Below are 23,107 nucleotides of genomic sequence, written 5' to 3' on the forward strand. Positions count from 1 at the left end.
CTTTTCACCATAATAATCCTGCAAGCTTAGTATTATTTCCGCCCCCCCCCCTTTTTTTTGAGGGAGGTTGGGGCTGAGGGAAGAGAGAATCATTAAAATATATTTTGTTACTTATTTTTAGACAGAGCTGGGAGGGAGGGGCAGAAGGAGAGTGAGTCTCAAGCAGACTCTGCCCAGAGTCCAATGCTGGGCTCAATTGGAAGAGAGAATCTTAAGCAGGCTCTATGCTCAGTGCAGAGCCCAGTGTGGGGCTCGATCTTATGACCCTGAGATCACGCACGACCTGAGCTGAAATCAAGAGTTGGAGGCTTAACCGTTTGAGCCACCTAGGTACCCCAGTATTATTTCCATCTTATCAGACAATGAAATAAAGTTCAGACAGGTTAGGTGAGGTGCTTTAACTTCCTACAGGTAGTAAAAAGAGAGAGCTGTATTCTGGTTTATTTGACTTACATTTCAGGCTCTTTCCACTCCACCCTGCTGCCTCCCTGCAGCCCCACACACCAGGGTACAGTGGTAGGATGAAGCTGCATAACCTCAGCAGACACTCCTAGCCTGGAAGAGAAGGGGGGACATACATAGCACTCACTGGTGACTGCAGCTCTTTAGTCCCTCTGGTCATCTTCCCCATTCTTCCCTAAACACCCCCCACCCTACCTCCGCCCCTTCCCTTTCTGGAAGGTTTCTTTTTTTCCCATGGTCCTCCAGTGCCATCTATATTGGGTGCTAAGATGTGCCCTCCTTAAATTATCCCTGTTCTTAACCCTTTTCTGTTGAGGAAATGAGCTTTAGAGATGTTAATCATTTTACTGAAGGACTCAAATAGCTGGGAAGTGGAAATGGCACCTGGGTTTGAATTTCAGGTTTCTCAGACTGTGGAGCCCATATATTTTCTTCTCATTGTGCTGCCTCCAGCAAAGACCTCATATACATGTATTAATAGAAAATGAGCCCTTATAAAACCTCATGTTTTGGTTTATCATAAATTAGAAAACATAATACAGGTTTTGTGGATAGGGTTAAGAATGGGAAAATACTGACTTGAAATGGAGGGGAGCGGGGAACCACAGAATTCTGTATCTACAGTGTTTCAAGATGTGGATTCTTTTAAAATTTTTTTTTAAAAAAGATTGTATTTATCCATTCATGAGAGGCACACAGAGAGAGGCAGAGACACAGGCAGAGGGAGAAGGCTCCATGCAGGGAGCCCGATATGGGACTTGATCCCGGACTCCAGAGTCACGCCCTGAGCCGAAGGGGTCGCTAAACCGTTGAGCCACCCAGGAATCCCCTCAAGATGTGGATTCTGTGTGTAGTTTGGGAGAAAAGAGGTGAGCTGAACAGGATATCAAGAAAAGAAAGTCTCCCTTTCCCTTCTTTCTGTACCCCGTGTTTTTAGAGGACCCTGAGACTCTTCTGAGAATGGCACTATGCTCAGAAATACCCGTTCCTTTGCCTACAACTCCCCAGTGACAGTTTAGATCTAGCCTCCTGTCCTTTTTATATGCAAGGGTAGTAAACTTAACCCGTTGTGCTGGATTTGCGGAGTTGCGGGAATCTAGTAATTACCCATCCCGTTGTGTAGACCAGGCACCGCTCTGTGGCAGTGCTTGGGAACTGCACTTTCACCGGTAGCTGGGGGTCAGGAGAAAGTGTGCTCTCCCTCCTTCCCACTGAATGCAGAAGTGGCCTCAGCTCGTTTTCTTTCCTCCCCTTCCCCCTTCTTTTCATCTTTAAGGCGGTGGCTTAAAAAAAAAAAAAGCACCACCTCTAAAGCTCATTAACATCTCTAAAGCTTTTTAAGGTGGTGCTTTTTTTTTTTTTTTTTTTTAAGACACCTTTGAATGGGAAGATAGTGAGCTGGGAGTTCTCTTAGGCCAGGCAGAATTCCTGTTGTGCAGTCTCGTGGCGTATAGTCAGGAATACTGTTCCTGCCATGTCACAGCATGATGCTCTTGCATTATTAAGGCTTCTGATGACTTTACCCAGACCAGATTTTATCAGAGGGAAATAGACTCTGTCTGAATGGGATAGCTTCCCTAATTCTAAACTTTCTCCATAAATCTTAACCTTAAAGAGATTTATGTCCATTTGCCCTTCATACTACCTGCAAGGCATCCTGCCCTTTGAAAGTAGGACGCTTTCCCTTACTCTCCAGTGAGGGTCCTTCTCCATGCATCCTTTCCTGTGATACCAAGAAAGTACATTACTTTCTCCGTGGCCCCCTTTCCTTTCCATGTGTTCTCTCCTGTCTTCTGCTATGCAATACTGTCCTTATTTTTTTTTCTTGCTTTCTGCTATAGAATGTCTTTCCTGGACTGTGATTGGCAACTTCTTTCAGCCTCAGGAGAGAGAGAGAGACTGTTTTCTTTTCTGGCAAATTGCTGTGAACTATGTTTATAAGTGAATGCACACATAGTTCTATACATGACTGCAGTATTAACCACTTAAATTTTGTTGCCTTCTGAACTAGCATGGTATTGGCATTTCATGCTGTTTCAGTTCTTTGGCCAGTATATTTCACACTCCCCATTCCCCTCACCCTCAACCACAGACCTGGATGTTGTGTAAAAAGCAGTGGGGCTCTGTGAAAGTTGGGCCTTGTTCCTGTGATGCTCCATAAATAACTGTCAAACAAATGAATGAAGCCAGGAGAACAAGAGCAATTGGTTGAAGATTTCAAGTAGTAAAAAATAAAGCTAGAAGGTTTTGCATTCTGTGTAAAGAAAGTACTGAATCCTGTAAACAGCAGGGAACCATTACATTTATGTATTTTATAGAGTTCTAATTTGTATACATATAAAAAAGCGCACACATTTTATGTAGAGCTTGATGAGAGTTTTTACTTGTGTGTATATCTGTATAATTACTGCTCATATCCCAGAAAATACCTCTAAAACCCAAGATGAGGAGATTTTATCTTGACTCACAAGATATTTCGGATGCCAGGTCCCATGGTTGATCTGTGGTATAACCAGGATTAGGATTATTACAGTTGTTCTCAGGATTAACACGTCTTTATACTTGAATACTAACTCATACCCTCTCATTGTGTGACAAAAATAATACAGCGTGGTTAACATTTATCAATTGCCAGCAAGTCTTGGCACTTTATAGACACAACTTCCATTATCTGTTCCAAGAGGATTTGTTACTATTGTATTTTACAGATGCTAAAGGTTAGAGCGGCATAGTAATTTGCCTCAGGTCCCACAGCTAGAACATAGCAGAGTTCGTGTCAAAAATCTAGGACTGTCCATCACCAGACTGCTTTGATGGACAAATCGGTGATCTGCTAATTGGTGGTGATGTGCTGCCCCAAATACTTGGTATCTAGGTTATGTAATAGACATGGTATATCTCTGTGGTGGGAGGTGGATGATTATATTTGTTTAACTGCATGTGAGAAATGTTCTTTTTAGGCTCATCCTGACCCGTGACTTACGAGACTTGAGAGAGAGGAGGGGGGCTTGGGTTCTGTGTGTCAGGTCCTGGAGTGGTGTTATTTGGATGGGTTTTTATGAGGGAAGAAGATGCTTTCAAAGAGGATGGCTCCTTAAAATCGATATATGGCAACAGAATGATGATCCCTACAGACATGATTTGAAAACAGGACACAATTTTCTAGACCTAAATATCTAGAAATCCCAGCAATTAGTTTGTCTTAAAAACGTCAGTGGAATAAGTATGTGCCAATGTTAGCAAAATGGAGAATTCTTAGGACATTAAGGTTATGTTGGGTCACCTGGGTGCCCAGTTGTTTGAGTGTGACTCCTGATTTTGGCTCAGGTAATGATCTTAGGGTTGTGAGCTTGAGCCCCATGTCCTGCTCTGCCCTGGGCATGGAGCCTGCTTGAGATTCTCTATCTCCCTTTCTCCTTCTCACCAAAAAAAAAAAAAAAAAAAAAGAAAGAAAGAAAGAATGAAAGAAAGACAGCCAATGTTTCAAGAGCTAAGGGTCAAAGAAAATGTGAAACTTGAAAATTTCCTCAGCCACTAAAAGGAAAAATAATTTATTTTAATGGCTCTCAAAGTTGCTTAAACCCAGTAATCTTCTATATACATTAATGTTTTACTTCTGTTTCACAGTGCAGGAAAAAACCAGTCACAGTGAAAGAATTCATTATTGTGCATGACTAAAATATATTTAATATTTGTCCATTATTTTTTTCAGATTAAGTGGGAGGGAATGTGTGGCACATTTTAGCACATTTAGGTATAAACTGGGAGTAGTCAATGAAATTCAGGTTTCACAAGATGAAAGCATGGCAGGAAGTATCTGATTGCTACCGAGAAACATGTTTCAGGAAGCTAATCTTAAAAAGATATAAACAGCATGCTTATCCAACTTGCTTGGGGGAAAGAATGCAGTTTTAAGTTGTTTAGATTAGTGTGTACAAAGATACTGTTGCCAGTTGTATCACTCTTTGAAGAGGTGTGGGTGCCAAAAAGTAAGTTTGGGATTGTTTTAGTATCTGTTTATTTTTAAATGGGGACGGGGTGGCGATGGAGATGGTTTTCTACTCAAAGCTGCTCCTGTTGGTAAATGTTTCTTTTACAGACTTTGTTTAAAAAAAAATCATGTGTTAAGTGAAACCATCCAAAGGGAAATAGGATTACGGATACTGAATTCTGTGATTAAAGTTAATCCTAAAATATAAATAAAATATAGAAAGTGGCCTTCAGAAATAAAATACATAAAATCATAGTAGCAAGCAGACCAGTGTCCTTCTTCCAACTCCCCAACCAGGGGTTTCTCTTACCGTCTTGCTCAGATGCCTGCCTCTGAGTAGCCGTATGGTGTTTGTGTATGTCAGAGGCTGGGGGTTGTCACTTAAGAATGCTGTGTCCCTGGAGTCAGTAGGTGCAGCTGCCAGTAACCTGCCTGAAGGATGGCTGAACCCTTGTGGCTCTGGTTCGCAGCATTAAGTGGTCTTCCTCTAGGTCATTCCCTCAGATTTGGTCCTGAGCCAGTGGGAAAGTAGGCTCCGAGGAAGTCAATCAAGAGGGGAGAGCAAAGGAGATGCTCAGAACAAAAGAAGGATGATGTCAGTGTCCTAGTTAGTGCCCTTCTGTAAGAAGGGGGGGGGGGGAATAAGTGCTCTCTCAGATTCTTGTTGTTGCCATTGTTTGCTTTTTAAAACCTTAAAAAAAATTGTGAAGTGTAATACACATTTTTTAACTGGCCCACTGAGATTCTTCCCTTCTTACTCTGCTACCCTAACTGTTCTTTCTTCTGGTGATGATTGCAGAAGATAACAGTTGGAGGATTTGCTAACAGAAGAAGACAGGAATAAATGTTGAGATGAAAAAACAACAACAAAAAAAATATCAGCGAAAGAATAAGTTTGAGACCCCTGCAAATAAAAACAAACAAACAAACAAACAAACAAAAACAATTCTGAAATCCCATGGGAAAAAGACAAGGTGTGAGGAGAGAAGGGGAGAAATGAAGACAAGGCCTGGGATCTTCCAGGTCTCTGCTGTCTCCCTTTGCTTCGACTGCTTTGTTCTCTGCCCTGATGCTCACCACTGAGTTGAAAATGGACCTGGATTATAACTGGTTGTCTTTCTAGTTTATAAAGAATGTGAGCTCTAGGTATATATTATCTTAGGTATACATAATTATGAGAAAGTTATTGTATATAATTATGTAAAAACCGAGTAGGTCTTTTGGACTCTTATTGCATATACCAGAAAGGAAAATTGTGGTATTTAGTACCTTTTCTCCACTTGAAAGCGGCTCTGAATAGACTTCAGTTAATGGGGAATCAACATAGCAGGATAAACCTCAATACGATGAATGTATTGTCAGTAAAAATTCTGGATAAGTGGGATTTGATAAAGTTGATACTTGGAGAGGCAAGTAAACATAGATTTAAAAATAAGATTATTTTTCTTACAGTCCTATTTTGTAACGGATTATGATCCAACCATCGAGGATTCCTACACAAAGCAGTGTGTGATAGATGACAGAGCAGCCCGGCTAGATAGTAAGTAATCTTCTTTTATTTGATAGTTCACATATCATATTTTTAAAAAGTAAGCTTGGGTGTTTTGCTAGTTGCATACTATGATTGAACTATTAGGTGGTCTTGAATATAAGCCTATCTCTTTCATTAGTTTTTGATTGGTGAATCAGCATTTTAGGATAAATATTCCTCACTAAATGTAGTGTAAAACAATAATTGTGTTCATCTTGTGCTAGTGAAACCAGTTTCCACTGTAACTTGTCGAAGTTGTATTTTTGGGGACATTTGGAAAAACCATGAGGTTTTGGCTCTTCCTGCGATCTTGCAAAGGTTCAAATGAGTGAAGTAAATATAGACATGATTGAGTATTAACTGCTTAGAGTGTTAACTTGCTTAGAATTTTTAGCACAGAGGTTTTAGCAAATAGGCTTTTGTGCTTGGTCATATACTCTGTGTCTCCACAAAAGATAGCCCTGATCTTTTAAGTTACACAATTCTTTCATTCACAGAGATTAAGACGTACATTAGCACCTGCACTTTAAGTGTGGTGTTTGGGGGTTGGGGAGAGTAGACCAAGATTCCTTTCCTGAATTTACAGGTATCTTTTTTCAGTTTTTTCCCTGGAGGAGATCAAACATGCAAGTGACTTCAGAGGTTATCTGACTCCATCTGCCTAGATGTATTTGATATTTTTAACCTTGTAATTGGTATGCTAATATATTCTAGCTACAAAATCAACCCGTACTGATGAAGATTACTCTGAAACTGTCTCAGTGAGATATGTTTGTCTTTAGTGTTGAGAATAAAGCACTACGAGGAGAATGCCATGTCTTTATTATACTAAGTCTGATGTGCTCTAAGGACCACATTAATTGGGCCTGCCCTTGTGGAGAAGCCATTTATGAGATGAAAACATGAACATAGTTACATGTGTTGTTTTCTCTTTAGTTCTGGATACAGCAGGACAAGAAGAGTTTGGAGCTATGAGAGAGCAGTATATGAGAACTGGCGAGGGTTTCCTGTTGGTCTTTTCAGTCACAGATCGAGGCAGGTTTGTACCAGTATTAAGATGTAGATCTTATGTTCATATCTAGATCACTATTGTATTGAATTTGAACTTTCTTGTTTTTATAGAAAAAGGTAAAGTAATAAGGTACTAAGTGGGACGTGGGACTTGCCAAGTTCTGATATTTGAGCAAATTGATTTGTCTGTTTCTGTTTTAGTTTTGAAGAAATCTATAAGTTTCAAAGACAGATTCTCAGAGTGAAGGATCGTGATGAGTTTCCAATGATTTTAATTGGTAATAAAGCAGATCTGGATCATCAAAGACAGGTGAGAAGGAATGTTGCTGCTGGGAAGCCCATTGTTGATAATCATGTAGGTGAATAGATGTGTTTCATGAAACCAATGAAATTGCCATGATCAGAAAAACTGCCCAGTCTGGCACACTGGATCTGGGGAAATCAAATTCTCACATATATTTACACAGAACTTCAGTTAGATCCTGTACACCTGTAATTATTTGCACCAGCTCCATTTACATGTTATAATTTCTTGGATAATCTCCAAAACTCTAATTCAATTAGCTCATCTTAAAGTTACCTTTATTACAGGCCACGTTCATTCAGTGCTAATGCTAAATACCTTCATTTAGAGAATGACTTTGACCTGAATGAGAGTATTTGGGTTTTCCCTGCATCCCATCAGTGATGGAGTTTGTTTGTTTGTTTGTTTGTTTATTTGTTTATTTATTTATTTATGTTTATTTAAAATTCCTTTGAACCTTTAGACCCCCCCCTTTCTTTAAAAGATTTTATTTATGAGGGGCGGGGGCAGAGACACAGGGAGGAGTAGCAGGTTCCATGCAGGGAGCCCAATGCAGGACTCGATCCCAGTACTCCAGGATCACGCCCTGAGCTGAAGGCAGACGCTTCACCCAGGCGTGAGTCATCCAGGCGTCCCAAAGAAGAAGATTTTTAGTATTTAGTTTTGTGCTCAATTATATTCACTTGTTTCTTTACCCACTTATTGCACATTTAATTTTTAAAATTTGAGGTATATATATCGTCCACTCATCTTTTGTAGGGGAGCAGAACAAAGTCAGATGTAAATTAGTGCAGGGTTTCTTTATTTGGGATTTCTTTTTGTGTCTTTTTATTTCTTTTCAGGGTTTAGCCTTTAAGTTGTTTTTTAATTTTTGCTGGTATTTAAGTTGTCTTTTGTTTTTATATAGCTTTGTGTTAACATTAAGGTTTTGTTGGAGAAGTACAAAAATCAGGAAAAATGGGTTCATAACAGATTGAGGACAGCCTTCTATTTTGTAGTTAACTATTTAAAACAAGTCTTTGATTTGTGTGTTCTACTTGTAAAATTTTGTTGAAGGTATACCAAGTTTAAAATATGGGCTTAAGAGTATTAATGTTTTAATATTAAGATTTAGAAATGTTTACTGGTGATACTTGATATAGAATAAATTTTATTGCTAGGCCTTTTTAAAATCGGAAGTATTATAAAGTTAAGGTGAAAAAATTTGATCTTCACTTCGAACCAGTATAAGCTTTTGGAAATAATTTAGAATAGGACATTGCTCACATCTTAAGTCTAGGCAGTCCTATCTGTTTTTTAATTTATTTTTGGGATCATTTCCTTCAGGGTTTCTGAACGTAACTGTATTTATTAAATGTTGCCAGTAGAACCTGTCTACTGATGTTCTCAGTTCTTTCTAGTACTAAAAACACTTTTATTTGTCACTGGATCTGGGGAATGAATAATTGCAAAGTAGCTCTGCAGTGAACAAGCTCTCTTCCCTGTCTCACGCGGACTTCTACCCCAGGAAGCTGAGTGCTTTCTGCCCTGATTATGGAAAAGATTTTTCTCAAACCTTTTCATGCTTGTACACAGCTCCAGTAACAGAATAGGTGGGAGGACTGGGGTGAGTTGGAGTGGTGGCAGGTCAGGGAGAGTGGGGAAGCCTACGTTCACCAGAACAAACAGGGCCTGCCGTGATGGGCCTGGGGCAGAGGGTCTGTAGGAGTTATTTGTAAGTCATCTCTCTACTGGAGGCTGCCAGTATTTGTGGTACGGTTTCCATCTGTCTGCAGATAGTCAACAACATATTGTGGCACTTCAACTTGGTTTCACACCATGGGCTTATAAAATTTTTCATCTAAGTTCTTTTCCTTTTTAAGAGTAAAGATTCTCAGAGTAAAATAAAAAACAAGGTGATGAGAGGAACAGTGTAGGGAATGATAAGTTTCATATTTCTGTCACCCTGAAGATATGCAGTTAGCCTGGAGTAAGTTCTTCTGTATTCGTTTCTCTGCTTTAAACCATATACAAGATAAAAATGTATATGCTGAAAGCTCAAATGTGTGTATATTCAAGAGAGAAGAGCAGGTGGCTGAGATCTGACTGCTTAGTTTTCACTTGTTCCTGTGGATTCTGCTCTCTGAAGGATAGGCACCGAGAAAAACTGGATTCCTGCTCATGCTTCATTGCCTCTGTTCTAGGTTCCTTCGTACACACACTCAGGCATGACTGCTGCACTTGTGGGAGCCTTGAGTGCTGACTGGCTGCAAATCCTACCACCTTTCCCTTGTCCAATCATTTTCTGCTTGTTTGCATGATTATTACTCACTTTCTCGTTCTTAAATTTACAACACTTTCTTCCCCTTCCTCATTTTCAGCTAATGATGAGTAATATTTTCCTACTTCACTGAGACATTTCTGCATGTTCCACCTCCACATGTACTAACCCAAGTACACATGTACCCCATCAATTGTGCCTTCCCCCACTTTGGCGGATAAACTGTTCACCTCTCTATGCCCATCCTCTCTGGTGGGCGCTGGGTCCCATTCCTTCTCACCAGCTCACAGGCCTCACCCCAGCAACCGTCCCGTCGCAGTTGTTGCATTTTTCTGCCGCGTGATCATTCCCACCAGCATGTGCCATGCTGCAGTGGCTCTCATCTTTAAAATAAAACATAACTATGGCAAAAGCTTGTTCTTAATCTCACATTTTTCTCCTGTACCTTTCTGCTTCTTCTGTCAAGCAGAACTCCTTAAAAGTGTTATCTACATTTGTTCTCTCCTCTCTTTCCTGCCATTCTTGCTTGGCCTGACCTCAGGCATGCAGCACCCGAGTCAAGGTCACCATTTACGCAGATGTCAGTAACATTTGACACAGTTGTTTGTACTCCCATTTTTTGAAACACTTTGTTTACTTAGCTCTGGGACACTGTAACCTCTGCCTTCTCCCTCCTCCTTTTGCTGATATTTCCTTCTCTCTCTCAGGTGTCTTAGGGCTCAGGTAAATTCTCTTCTAAGGTGCTGGGTGTACAGAGACCACCTTTCTTTTACCTCCCAGCCTTGAGGGCTATGCACAGTGAAATTGAGGTGTAGTAAAGGGGTTTCACCTTTGAAACCTCTCTTCAAAATTACAGGTGTTGTCTAGAATGTCTTGGCACCTTGCCTTGCTTTGCTGACAGCCTGGACAGGCTACAGGGATCCCGTAAATATTTCTTCCTCATGTTTAGAAATGCTTACTTTTTTGGTCAGCATCCTGAAAGGGTTCTTATTCAGTAACCAGTTGGGCTTGCTCTTAATTATTGACCCAGTTCATTCTTTTCTGCCTTTGTTATAGACATGATCCTTGGGACTTTTTCTATTTTCTAGCCAGTTTTTTCTTATATAGCAAATGCCAGTTCTCCATGTTCTTTGAATTTGTGGGTCAGTCCTGGGCATTCCTCCTACTAGTTCCTGAGATTTCTTTCTTTCTTCCTTTCTTTTTTTCTTTTCTTTTTTTTTTTTTTAAGATTTTATTTATTCATGAAAGACAGACAGAGACAGACAGACAGACAGACACAGAGACATAGGCAGAGGGAGAAGCAGGCTCCATGCAGGAAGTCTGATGTAGGCCTTAGTCCCGGGTCTCCAGGATGCCAACCTGGGCAAAAAACGGCGCTAAACCACTGAGCCACCCAGGCTGCCCAGTTGCTGAGATTCCTAAACTCTTCTGGGAAGGGAGATTGGCCGGAAGAGATTTTGCTTACTTTCTTTTGGCTTCTGTATCTCTGGATTTGCTGCTTCTACCCATCCACCCATGCAATATTTATTGAACCCTTTTTCTAGACACTAATGGTAGAGCAGTAGAAAAAACAGGGTCACTGAAGTTTACATTAAAAAGAATTTGAATGTCTAGAGTTACCACGCTCCTAGTCCCTTAGAGACACATTGATCATTTTGTTCATCATGTCAAAGATGAAGGAAGAAAATATAGCCAAATGACTTGTTTGTGCTTGCTAAAATGTTAAAGGTAAATATGATAGCACACTGATTCTGAAATTTAATATAGCAGTATTTGGGCTTGGATTGTGGACTTCATGATATCTCTGATTTCAAGTTCCTTATCCTTGACTCAGCTCTCTCTAGAAACAGACTGTTCTTGTTTTGTTTGGTTTTGTTTTTATCCTCTCTTTCCTCCTCCGGCTTACCTTAGCCTCTCCTTCTCCTTTCTCCCTTATTAGGTGCTAGTGCCTCCTGTCAATTTGAGTTAGGAACCCATTACACTTAGAGTAATACCCAAATGCTAACCCCGACTCCGTCTCTTAGCACCATGACCACAGTGTGTCCCTGTAGCCTCTTAGGAAAAAGACATCACCTCTACCCCCGGTAGTAGATTAAAGGTCCTCTTCTTGCCTTACCTGTTTGTGCCTTGTCTGCATCAAAAAGATTTGTGAACCACTGAGTGCAAGTAGCATGAGGCTTCTCAGTTTTGACCAGGTAGTTTTGTTCATGCTTTGTCCTTAGCACACAGAACAAAGATATGCACTCAATAAATATTTGCTGAATGAATGATTTAAGGCATTCATCAATGAATCAAGGCATCAATGAATCAAGATGTGGTATTTGATGATTCTTTCTACACAGTAGATATTTTTGGAAAAAAAAAACAAAAATAACTTTTGCTTCTGTAAACTTAGGTTATTCATAACTAGACACATCCCTAAGTGAATATTGTAAATATTCTAGTCTATTCCTCTTAAACCCAGTTTGTTTAATAAAATTACTCTTATATCATATTTATTTTGCTCTTCTCTATTGGGAAATGCAAATACAGATAAGTTCATTATTGTGTATATCTGCTAATATTCATTTATGTCTTGGAAGTGAGACTTGCTGGTGGTTCCTAAATATAGATCTGTGAATTTGTTCTATTGAATTTATCTTTGTTGTTTCAAATGAAACATTTTGGGTAGTGTTGACCTATCAAGTTAAAATATCCAGGAGATAAGGTGTTTAGCATTATTTGGGATCTTTATGAAATTCTCTGGGTTGGGGAACCTCTAAGATATCCTTGTTTGTGTAGCTTTCAATCTTCTTTGATTTCTGGCTTCACAAAACTTTGGCTTTGCCCTATGTGATATTATTTTTGTGTATTTTTGTTTGGTTTGGTGGTAGCAATGCTATTTCTATTTCTTAGTTAAAATAATATTACATCATTGAGCCCAGAAGCAGCTTTATATGTGAATAGAGATTTCTTGAACAGAAATCTGTGTACAAACTGTGCTGACCTTGATTCTTGGGAGATAGTGATGTGAGACCATGCTTTAAAAATAAATAAATGAAGCACATAAATAGTCTTAACAGTGGGGATTGTTTTATCATCTAGGCCATTAATTAATTTTACTTACTATGCATAAAGATAGGTCATTTGCCATTTCTCTCCAGTTGAATTACATTATGCAGAGGGATTGGGGAAGGTACCTTTTTGAAGAATAGTTGAGCAGAAAGACAAATAGAATTCTTAAGGGCATATATTTTCCTTTCCCAATAAAAGTTATATTAGCAAAAAAAAAGTTATATTAGCATAGTAAGTCTTGATTGACTTGTCTCAAATATTAATTTTTATTTTTTTCCTGTATGTTTTCATTTACTTGTTTGATTGGTCCTACTCAACATATGTCTTTAGTTAATGAATATGCATTCTTCTGAGCTCTGGGCGTACGAGACAAATATCCCTTACCCCCTAGCTACGAGGGATATGATGTTGGGAGAATAGGAAAGCAAACCCAAGAATTGGAATGTATTGTGTTCAGGGTTTTGTTACTGGCCACTCTAGGGCATGATGGGAGCTCTGGGGCACTGTTCCAAAACCACATTGACACTAAGGGGCAAGTTGTTGATTGCTTGAGTCTTGAAGTATTACCAAGGAACAAATAAAGAGTATAGAGTTGGGAGAGAAGGGGTGGCATCCCAGGAAGAAGGAACAGAGTTTGTTATAACATGGGGATATTTTTGTGGGAAGGAATTTCCCATGTCAATTTAAAATAGGAATTTTCTTTTTAAAATTCACTTTTGTGAAGCTTTCTTTTCTTTCTTGGCTTTCTTACTTGTTAATTGCTTGCTTGATTTGATTGATATTATATTTCAAAACCATAGGCCTTATGGTACATAAACTATTTTGAAGAGAGGCAGGAAAGTTTTAAAATTTATAGAAACTTGGATATACCAGTGCTGTGGAGAACCTGCCTACTGCCCTTTTGGAGCACAATGAGGTTATCAACTATTATGAAGTAATTATATTAGATATATGTGTTAATAATCTAATGATACTGCCTTGAGGATGCTGAATTTTGGAAGTGGAACGTTAAATTGAGAGAGCAAACTACCTTAAAAGACTAAAGGGAACAATACCTTGAGCTCAAATAGGGCCAGGAATAATTCCTATTCTAGTTAGCTAGAGTGAAAAACCTCATAGTCCTTGGGGTATTGGGTAATGTACTCATACAGGTTTTGTTCCAGTGGTAGAGCAAAATGAGTTCTAGATGAATCCTGTTCTGGTACTACATAACAAAAAGGATCACACTTTCCAAAAAGCTACATCTGAGGGGCAAGCTCAAGAAAGTTTATAGGCATATAAACTGTCTAGAACCCAATAGGTAAAAGTCCAGTACCCAACATCCACTCAATAAATACCAAGCGAGAAGCAGGAAAATATGACTCATAACAAGGAGAAAAAGCAAGGAATAGAAACAGACCCAGAAACAACACAGATGATAGAATTAGTGAACAGATACTTCAAAAAGTTCTTATGACTATATTCCATATGTTCAAGAAGCTAGAGAAAATTGATTGTGATAGGTAGAGACGATGAAGATGGAGAAAGATCAAAATCAAACTTAGAGAAATTAAAACTGCAATGTCTGAGATGAAAAATACCCTGGCTGGGATTAACAGCCAGAAGTAACAGCTGAAAAGCTTCTAAACTGGAGGAAAAACTGTAAAATGCACACATCTAAGAAACTCAACAAACTTTGAGCATAAGAAATACAAAGAAAATTACAAGACACGTTTTAATGAAATTGTTTAAAACCAGTGATAAAGAGAAAATCTGAAAGAAAACTGTATTATGCACAGAGGAACAGAGTTAAAGATGTCAGCAGTCATGATGGTTTCTCATGGGCAATGATACAAGGGAGAAGACGGTGGTAGGACATCTTTCAAGTTTTGAAAGAAGAATCTTGTCTAGAATTAAATGCCCACTAAAGGCAGCCTGGTGGCTCAGCGGTTTAGTGCCACCTTTAGGCCAGGGCCTGATCCTGAGGTCCTGGGATCGAGTCCCACATCGGGCTCCCTGCATGGAGCCTGCTTCTCCCTCTGCCTGTGTCTCTGCCTCTCTATCTGTGTGTGTCTCTCATGAATAAATAAAATCTTTACAAAAAATGCCCACTAAAAATTTATTTCAAAAATGAAGGTGAAATACTTTCCCTGGATGTGCAAAAGATGAGAGAAGTTGTTACCAGCCGACCTACGTTACAAGAAATGTCAAAAGAAGGAAAATTATACCAAATGGCAATCTGGATTTATACCAAAAAATGAAGGGCACCAGAAATGATAATTGTGTGGGCAAATATAAATTACTTTTATTGTTATTTCAATCTCTTTAAAATATAATTGGATGTTTAAAGCAAAAATAATAGTCTATTATGAAGTCAACAGGTACTAACAATAAAACGTGGAAGGGAGAAACGTACTATTGTAACAAGGTTCTTACATGATATGTGCATTGGTGTAGTAGCATTAAATGAGACTGTGGTTAGCGAAATATGTGTATTATAAACTCTAAAGCAGTCACTAGGGCACCTGGGTGGCTCAGTGGTTGAGCTTCTGCCTTTGGCCCAGGGTGTGGTCCTGGAGACCCGGGATCAAGTCCCATGTTGGGCTCCCTGCATGGAGCCTGCTTCTCCCTCTGCCTGTGTCTCTGCGTCTCTCTCTCTCTGTGTGTCTCTCATGAATAAATAAAGAAAATCTTAAAAAAAAAAAAGCAGTCATTAAAACAACATAATACATAGTTCATTAGCCAACAAAGGAGAGAAAATGGAATGATAAGAGCAATACAGTTAACCCAAAAGAAGGCAGAAAAAGGATAAGTAGATCAAAGAACAAATGGGAGGGACAGAAAACAAAGTTCGGGATGACTCCATGACATCAGTAATCACAGTAGCGGAAAATAGTGTGAGGACCTCAAATAAGGCAGACATCGTCAAATTGGATAAAATAGTGAGACCCTACAAGAAATCTACTTTCATTGTATAGACACAAATAGATCGACAGTGAAAGGATGGGGTAAGATATACCATGCTGATCTTGATGGAAAGCAGATTGAAGTGGCAACATAAATATCAGACTAAGTTCATTTCAGAGCAAAGAAGATGACCAGAAATAAAGAGGATAGTTTCATAATGAAAAAGAAATTCATTTAGAGAACAGAACAGTCTTAAAATATTCGTATACTAGATAACATCTTCAAAATTCTTTTTTTTTTTTTCATCTTCAAAATTCTTTTTTTTTTTTTCATCTTCAAAATTCTTAAGGCAGAAATTGAAAGAACTGCAACAAGTAATTGACATATTCATACTTAGAGTCAGAGTTTTTTTAAAATTTAATTATTTATTCATGAGCGATAGAGAGGGAGAGACACAGGCAGAGGGAGAAGCAGGCTCCATGCAGGGAGCCCAACGTGGGACTCCATCCTGGGTCTCCAGGATCACGCCCTGGGCCAAAGGCAGCCACCCAGGCGTCCCTAGAGTCAGAATTTTTAACACCACTCTCAATAGTTAAGTAGAAAGAAAATCAGGAATATAGGTGGCTTGAGTAACATTGAACAGCTTATTCTGACATTTAGTGAATGCTCCACCCAACAACAGCAGAAAACATATTATTTTGAAATGAAAACAAGTCCCAGTAAATTTAAAGGGACTCTTGTCAGGCCAAGTGTGTTCCTTGACCATAGTGAAATTAATGTGGAAATCAGTAACAGAAACCTATCTAGGAAACCTCTAAATATGGGGAAACCAACAGACTTCTAACTAGCCTTTGGCACAAAGAAATGATCAAAAAGGAAATTAAAAAGTATTATGAACTGAATTATAATTAAAGTAAACATATCAAATTTTGGGATGCTACTAAGGAAGAAAATACAGAGAAATTTATTGTACTAATGGTTATATTAGGAAAAAAAACCTAAATTTTTAAAGACTGGCTTCTACCTTAAGAAACTAGAAGAAAAAAGGCAAATTAAAGCCACAGTAATTGGAAGGAGGGAAATAATAATGGAAATCAACAAAATTGAAAATATAAAATCCATAGAAAAATCTGGTTTTCATGGGATCCCTGGGTGGCGCAGCGGTTTAGCGCCTGTCTTTGGCTCAGGGCGTGATCCTGGAGACCCGGGATCGAATCCCACGTCGGGCTCCCGGTGCATGGAGCCTGCTTCTCCCTCTGCCTATGTCTCTGCCTTTCTCTCTCTCTCTCTCTCTCTCTCTCTCTGTGACTATCATAAAAAAAAAAAAAAAAAAAAAAAAAAATCTGGTTTTCAGAAGATCAAAGTGACAAATCTAGCCAGAATGACCCGGTAAGAAAGAGCAAAGACACAAATCGACAACATTAGTAATGGAAGAGATACCATCACTCCATATCTTACAGATATTGAAAAGATAATAAATACCGTATAACAAAATACTATACTATAAAGAAACTTTATACCAATAAATTGAGCAAGTTAGATGAAATAGACATATGTCGGGATCCCTGGGTGGCACAGCGGTTTGGCACCTGCCTTTGGCCCGGGCCCGATCCTGGAGACCCGGGATCGACTCCTATGTCAGGCTCCCTGCATGGAGCCTGCTTCTCCCTCTGCCTGTTGTCTCTGCCTCTCTGTCTCTCTGTGTGACTATCATGAATAAATAAAATCTTAAAAAAAAAAAAAAAGAAATAGACATATGTCTTAAAAGACGCACAAACTACCAAAACTCAAGAAAAAAATAGACAACCCGAATAGTGCTGTATCTGTAAAATTCAACTGGTTGTAAAAATCTTCCCTCAAAGAAAATCCCAGGTCCAGGTGGATTTGTTGGCGAATTATACCAAACTGATTGTGCTGAAGTATTCCAGAAAATTGAAGACGAGAGGACTCTTTCCAACTCCTTATATGAACCCAACATTACTCAGATACCAAAGCCAGACAAAGATATAAGAATACTATAGTTGAGTAGTTCTTGTGAACACAGATGTAAAAATTCTTAAAACTTGAACAAATAGAATTGAACAGTACACCGAAGAGAAGGACAGTGCATTGTTACTCAAGTGGGGTTTATTCCAGAAATGCAATGTTGATTTAACAGGCAAAAATGAATCAACACAGTTCACCGTATTAACAGACTAATGGGGGACAATCACAATCTCAGTAGATGAAGAAAAAAAGGATTTGAGAAAATTTAACATACTGTTGAAAACTCTTTACAGATGGACTAGCAGGAACTTTGTTAACATGATAAAGGGCATCTGCAGTGAAACCCTGCAACTAACAGTGTGCTTCATGGTGAAGGACTATATGCTGCTGGCACGGCGCTGAATGTGCTAGGCTGTGAGGTCCGGCCTGAAAAAGAAATGAGAGGCATCCACATCAGAAAGGAAGCAACAAAACAGTCTTTAGTAGCAAATGACATGATAGTGTAGGAAGGCCTATGGAATTTACAAAAGAACACCCAGATCAGTGAGTTTAACATATTCCCAGGGTATAAAATAAATACAGAAAAATCATGATCCTATTTTTGTAGAGGAAAAGGTTACATCACTGAGAAAAAGACCAGAAGAATGTGGTTCTCTACGGGAGACCACATTTAAATGTACATCCCTCTTCCAATCTGCAGTTTCTGACTTCTCTGCAAGTGTTTACTTTTGTGGTAATGACAGCAATAAAAGTCTTTTTTTTTTTTTTTTTTTTAGAAAAATAGTTTTCAGCCACGCTATATAAATGTGATGTAGTTTAGCAGTTTTAGGTAAATGTCATGACTTCAGCCTTTTATACTGAAAACGTATGGGACATTATATTCATCTTACGTTTCTTACCCTGTCCTACTATCATAGGTTGTTACCTCGGCTGCGCTTTACCTCCTAGTATAAGGAAGGCATTGGGATCGTAATCATTACTCATTTTTCTCATGTATTTATTGTGAGTGTCCTCTGTACCAGGGATTGGGGAATGCAGAGATGAGGAAGACCCATGGCCTCTGGAGGCTTCTGCCCTCTCTGTCCTCACCTCTTTGTTGTTTTCTCTCTAGGCTGGTTGTATTTAAGCGTGGCTCTCACACATGCCATTTCTTTTGTCACACATACTTTCTTACCCTACCCCCACATAACTCCATACTCTTTATTTAGTTCTTACTTTAAGTGTCATTCCTCAGGGGAGCTTTCCCTGATCTGTCCAACAGGGTTATAGAGTCTACTAACACCTTGTACTTTTCCTTCCCAGAATTTATCACTGTTGTATTTGCTACTTTTTGAGTACTCACCAGACTGAAATTGTGTTGCATGGTAATATTTTTGTCACAAATATATTCTGAGTTGTTCTGCGGAGCTGGGCTTCAGTATGGATTGAGCTTGTAAGTCTCAGTTCATTTTATGACAAAGCAGCTTGGCCCGTGGCTGGATTAGCAGCACAGTCTGTGGCCAAGGATTAGATGGAGCAGACCTGATTTTTAATTCTGTACCTCAAATACAACTCTTGGAATTTCAGGTAACGCAGGAAGAAGGACAGCAGTTAGCACGACAACTTAAGGTAACATACATGGAGGCGTCAGCCAAGATTAGGATGAATGTAGATCAAGCTTTCCATGAACTTGTCCGGGTTATAAGGTAAGTGAAACAGATCTTAGCAATTTGTTTTGGGGTGCTTGGGTGGCTCAGTTGGTTAAACGTCTGCCTTCAGCTCAGGTCATGATCTCAGGGTCCTGGGATTGAGCCCTGGGTCTGGCTCCCTGCCCAGCAGGGTGTCTGCTTCTCCCTCTCTGCATGCGCACGCTCTCTCTCTCTCTCTTTCTCTCTCAAATAAATAAAGTCTTTCGCAAAATGAAAAGAAGTTTGTTTTAATTTATTGAATTTGACAGGTAGTCACACTATGCTTTTTAAAACTGTTAGCTGAGAAAGAAATTACCATTGGATATTTTTAATAAGAGAGGAGACTATATGTAGAAGTGCTTCTGTGCTAGGAGTTAATGCCCATGATGTGTATTAAAATTTTTAATTAAGGACATACTGTATACTATGTACTTCCTACGTATAAAGCTGAATTTAATTGAAGTAAAAAGTACACATAGGGATTTTGAGAAGAAACTATCCTGCTTTCAAAGATGTCAAGTGGCATGAAGATAGGGATGGCAGTAGCTAACATATGAATGGAAATTTCTGCCAGATACTGTACCTAATACTTCACATGCCATATTACATTGAATTCTCACCACAGTCCAAAAGCTAAATACTTTGATTTATCTCCACTTTTGATTAAGAAAGAAGGTACGCAAAGGTGAGTTAACTTGCTCAGAGTTTTGGCTTTAAATGGCCCAAAGGTGTGGGACTCAAATCATATCTCTGATTCCACGGCCTGTGCTCTTCAGCTTTGCTTCTTACCTATCTCCTCCCAGGCTGAGGTAGTAGAGAGTTGGACCTCCCATTCAAGGGGTGAAGTATGATAGCTCAGATAACAAAGGGTTTTTCTGCTTGTTGGTCTAGAAGGCCCCGGCGGTTCAGAAAGTGTTAATGGTTCCAGGAAGCTTGAGGTGATGGGTGAGGTTACCTGGAGTTAGTTTCTGTGTGAGAAAGATTGAGTTGCTTTATATAGTGGGAGGGGTTTGATTTGATTATTTTTAGTCTTGGTGGCTTGGCCTCTACTTGACCCTGGGCTTTTCTAGATCTGCTAGTCTCTCTGTCTGACAGGTATGTGGAGTGGGCTGGTGTTAATTATGTATCTAAGACGAATCAACATCTGAGCTATGGGCTTCCTGTGCTTTTTTAGCCCCTTGCCTGGGCATTCTCTTGTGGGGAAAGAAAAGTAAGGATTATAGTTTTTTATTTCTTAGTAGTTTGTTAAAAGTACTGAGTTCCATTTTTAAATGAATACAGAGTTTCAGTTTTGCAAGATGAAAAGAGTTCTGGAGGTGGATGGTTGTACCACATTGTGAATATATTTAATACTACTGAACTGTATGCTTAAAATGGTTAAGATGTTAAATTTTGTTATATGTTAACATGCGTGCGTGTGCACACAAATCAGTACCTTCTTAAAATAACTTTTACTGCCTTTTGAAAAATTTTGTCCTTGGTTTGGATCCTCAGAATCTATATCCATATACATCAATCAATCTGGAGTGAGAAGTGGGTAGATGAAGCTTTTAAAAAAAGTGTTTAATTCTAATTTTATGTTTATTTTAAGTAGGCTCCACGCCCAACGTGGGGCTTGTAGTAAGACTGAGATCAAGAGTCGCATGCTCTACCCACTGAGTCAGCCAGGTGCCTTGAGAGGAGGCTTTTTTATTCCAGCCAGATAGGCTTTAAACACAACAAGATCTTAAGTCCTCAGAGCAACTATGAAAAGTAGAGTTTTATTATTCCCTTCTAAAAAACTGAAGTTCCAGAGAGCCAGCTGACTTGTCTAATGCTGTAGGTAGTAAACTTGTAGGTAGTAAATGGCAGAACAGGCATAGGAACTGTGTACCTCATATTTTTATATTGTCCTCTAGCAATGATGCTTATTCTTAGTGTATACCTTGCAGTCGTGGAATTTTAAATTGGGAAGGCAACTTAGAGGTCCTTGAGTTCAGGATCTCAGTCTGATTCAAGACTTGGGTGTCAGTGAAACTCGGCTCTGCTTATGCTGGTTGTTGAACCATTTGTGCCTTTTTTTCCCCTGGGAAGATTTGCTTTGATTCCCTCGTTGAAATTCAACATTGAGAAGCCAATGCCCATAAACTGGGCTGTCCAAAAATAATATATTTGTAATATTACCCCGCAAGACAATTATATGTAGATTTTTCTGTCTTACAGGAAATTTCAAGAGCAGGAATGTCCTCCTTCACCAGAACCAACACGGAAAGAAAAAGACAAGAAAGGCTGCCATTGTGTCATTTTCTAAGAATCCCTTGAATTTTAGCTACCAACTGCCAGGAAAAGCCCTCATCTTCTCCTTTTCTCCTTATGGTTTACATCACATCACGTTGGTACCTTTTCTAGCCTTAGACAAATGATCACCGTGGTAGCCTTAGACCAAGAAGCTGGCTAATCCTTTCTGTGAAGCTAATCCTATGGTCATTTCAAGACAGATTTAAAGGAAACACTAAGGCTGCTTCAAAGATTATCTGATTCCTTAAAAATAATTGATCTACATACACAGACACATTCTTTTTTAAGGGCTTACATTTTAATAGGGATGAATCCATTTTGGAACGTAAGCTGTTTGCCAAGCCGAAGTCATAGGTTGTGAAATAACTTTTAACTTCTGGAATCCTATTGCCTATTGTTACTCTAAATAGAAATGTGAGGAGTTTTTTTAAAATGTGAATTTTTGCCTATCTCTAAAAATTTTGATGTCAGCTTCAGTTAACCTTAAATACACTGAATTGAATCTGCAAAAGTGAGACATCTCGACCTTTACTGATGTACAGCCTTTGTTTTCCAGTGGCCAAAATACCAAAATGCCTATTGTATTTGTGGAATAAAACTGCATATGAAGCCTTTATTAAGTGCTCCAATCCTAAAGATGATAATGTTCTGTGTGGCCAAATATTTGGACTTATTCTGGACTTAGGCATTTCAGTGTTCTTGGTTTTTTTAAGTTAACTCTTTTCACAGCCATGTTGAGAGTAAAAAATAATTTCTGTCTTCCTTTTCAAGTATTTCTGGATAAGGGATTCAAAGAAACTAAAACTGTTTTTGTTTGTAATATAAAATATGGAATTGATCTTTCCAGGTCAGAGATGATTAATGTTTTTGCTATATACTTTTATACATTATTTTCTTATCAAACTAGTTAACAAGTATTTTTATATGTTTGTAAGCAAATATGCTTTCACAGCATACCTTGTGTATATGTAAAGATAAGTATTTAATTCTCACTGTTCACTTTTAACTGACAAAGAGAAAAAAACAGTGAAAACTACAGAAACTGTGGTAGAACTTTACTTGCCGTACTGGTCCTGGTCCTGGTGGCGCCACCTCTGGCCAGTCACACACCTGCTTGAGAAACCTTCTCCGTAGATTACAACCGGATGAGAATCTGAAGTCACTTTTGGTATCCTGTACTAGGTATTGACTGTTATATCAAGTAGTAAGTTGTAAACCTTTTAATTGACAATTAGTATAACTGTGGATGGCTTCTGATTTTGTTTTTAATTCTGTGGATTGTGTTTAAACAATTCAAAAGTATGTTCCTGATTGTGAGATACTAAGTGGTATTGCACAGTTGTCACTTTATTGAATGTGTACAACAGTCCCATGAAATTGATAAAGCGTACCCTTGTATAGCTTCAGGTGCTAGAATTAAAATTGATCTGTTATCACAAGATAAGGTTTGATGACTTGTTATTTTGGTGGTTTCTTGAAGGAACGAGTGTTGGAAGAAACTTATTTTAGTAGCTAGTTCTGTGCCTTTTCTCAACAGTGCCTTAGGGTTTGAATATAAAAATCAATATTGGTTATTTGGCAAGTGAACTTGAAGTGAAATGGCTTGATATTCTTAGGGATTTCCTGAATATTTTCTTAAGTTGGTGTTTCTTAAACTTTTTCGATGAGGTGCCCCTGA

General features: G+C 38.8%; 1 protein-coding gene across 4 annotated transcripts in view; it reads left to right on the forward strand.

Annotated features, from left to right (window-relative positions):
* Positions 1 to 22,868, forward strand: part of RRAS2 (RAS related 2) — a 74,504-nt gene extending 51,636 nt beyond the window's left edge. For 3 of the 4 annotated variants that reach the window (XM_041730005.1, XM_041730006.1, XM_041730004.1), the window contains exons 2-6: positions 5,906 to 5,993; positions 6,921 to 7,023; positions 7,197 to 7,305; positions 19,052 to 19,170; positions 21,355 to 22,868. In XM_041730005.1, the coding sequence (XP_041585939.1) occupies positions 5,906 to 5,993; positions 6,921 to 7,023; positions 7,197 to 7,305; positions 19,052 to 19,170; positions 21,355 to 21,442 (507 nt within the window). In that variant the 3' untranslated portion in view covers positions 21,443 to 22,868. Of the gene's footprint in view, positions 1 to 5,252; positions 5,477 to 5,905; positions 5,994 to 6,920; positions 7,024 to 7,196; positions 7,306 to 19,051; positions 19,171 to 21,354 lie in introns of all 4 variants that reach the window. The other variant, XM_041730003.1, reaches the window with a different exon arrangement.
* Positions 22,869 to 23,107: the final 239 nt, after the last annotated feature.

Source organism: Vulpes lagopus, chromosome 15 (assembly GCF_018345385.1).
Source record: "Vulpes lagopus strain Blue_001 chromosome 15, ASM1834538v1, whole genome shotgun sequence".
Taxonomy (NCBI): Eukaryota; Metazoa; Chordata; class Mammalia; order Carnivora; family Canidae; genus Vulpes; species Vulpes lagopus.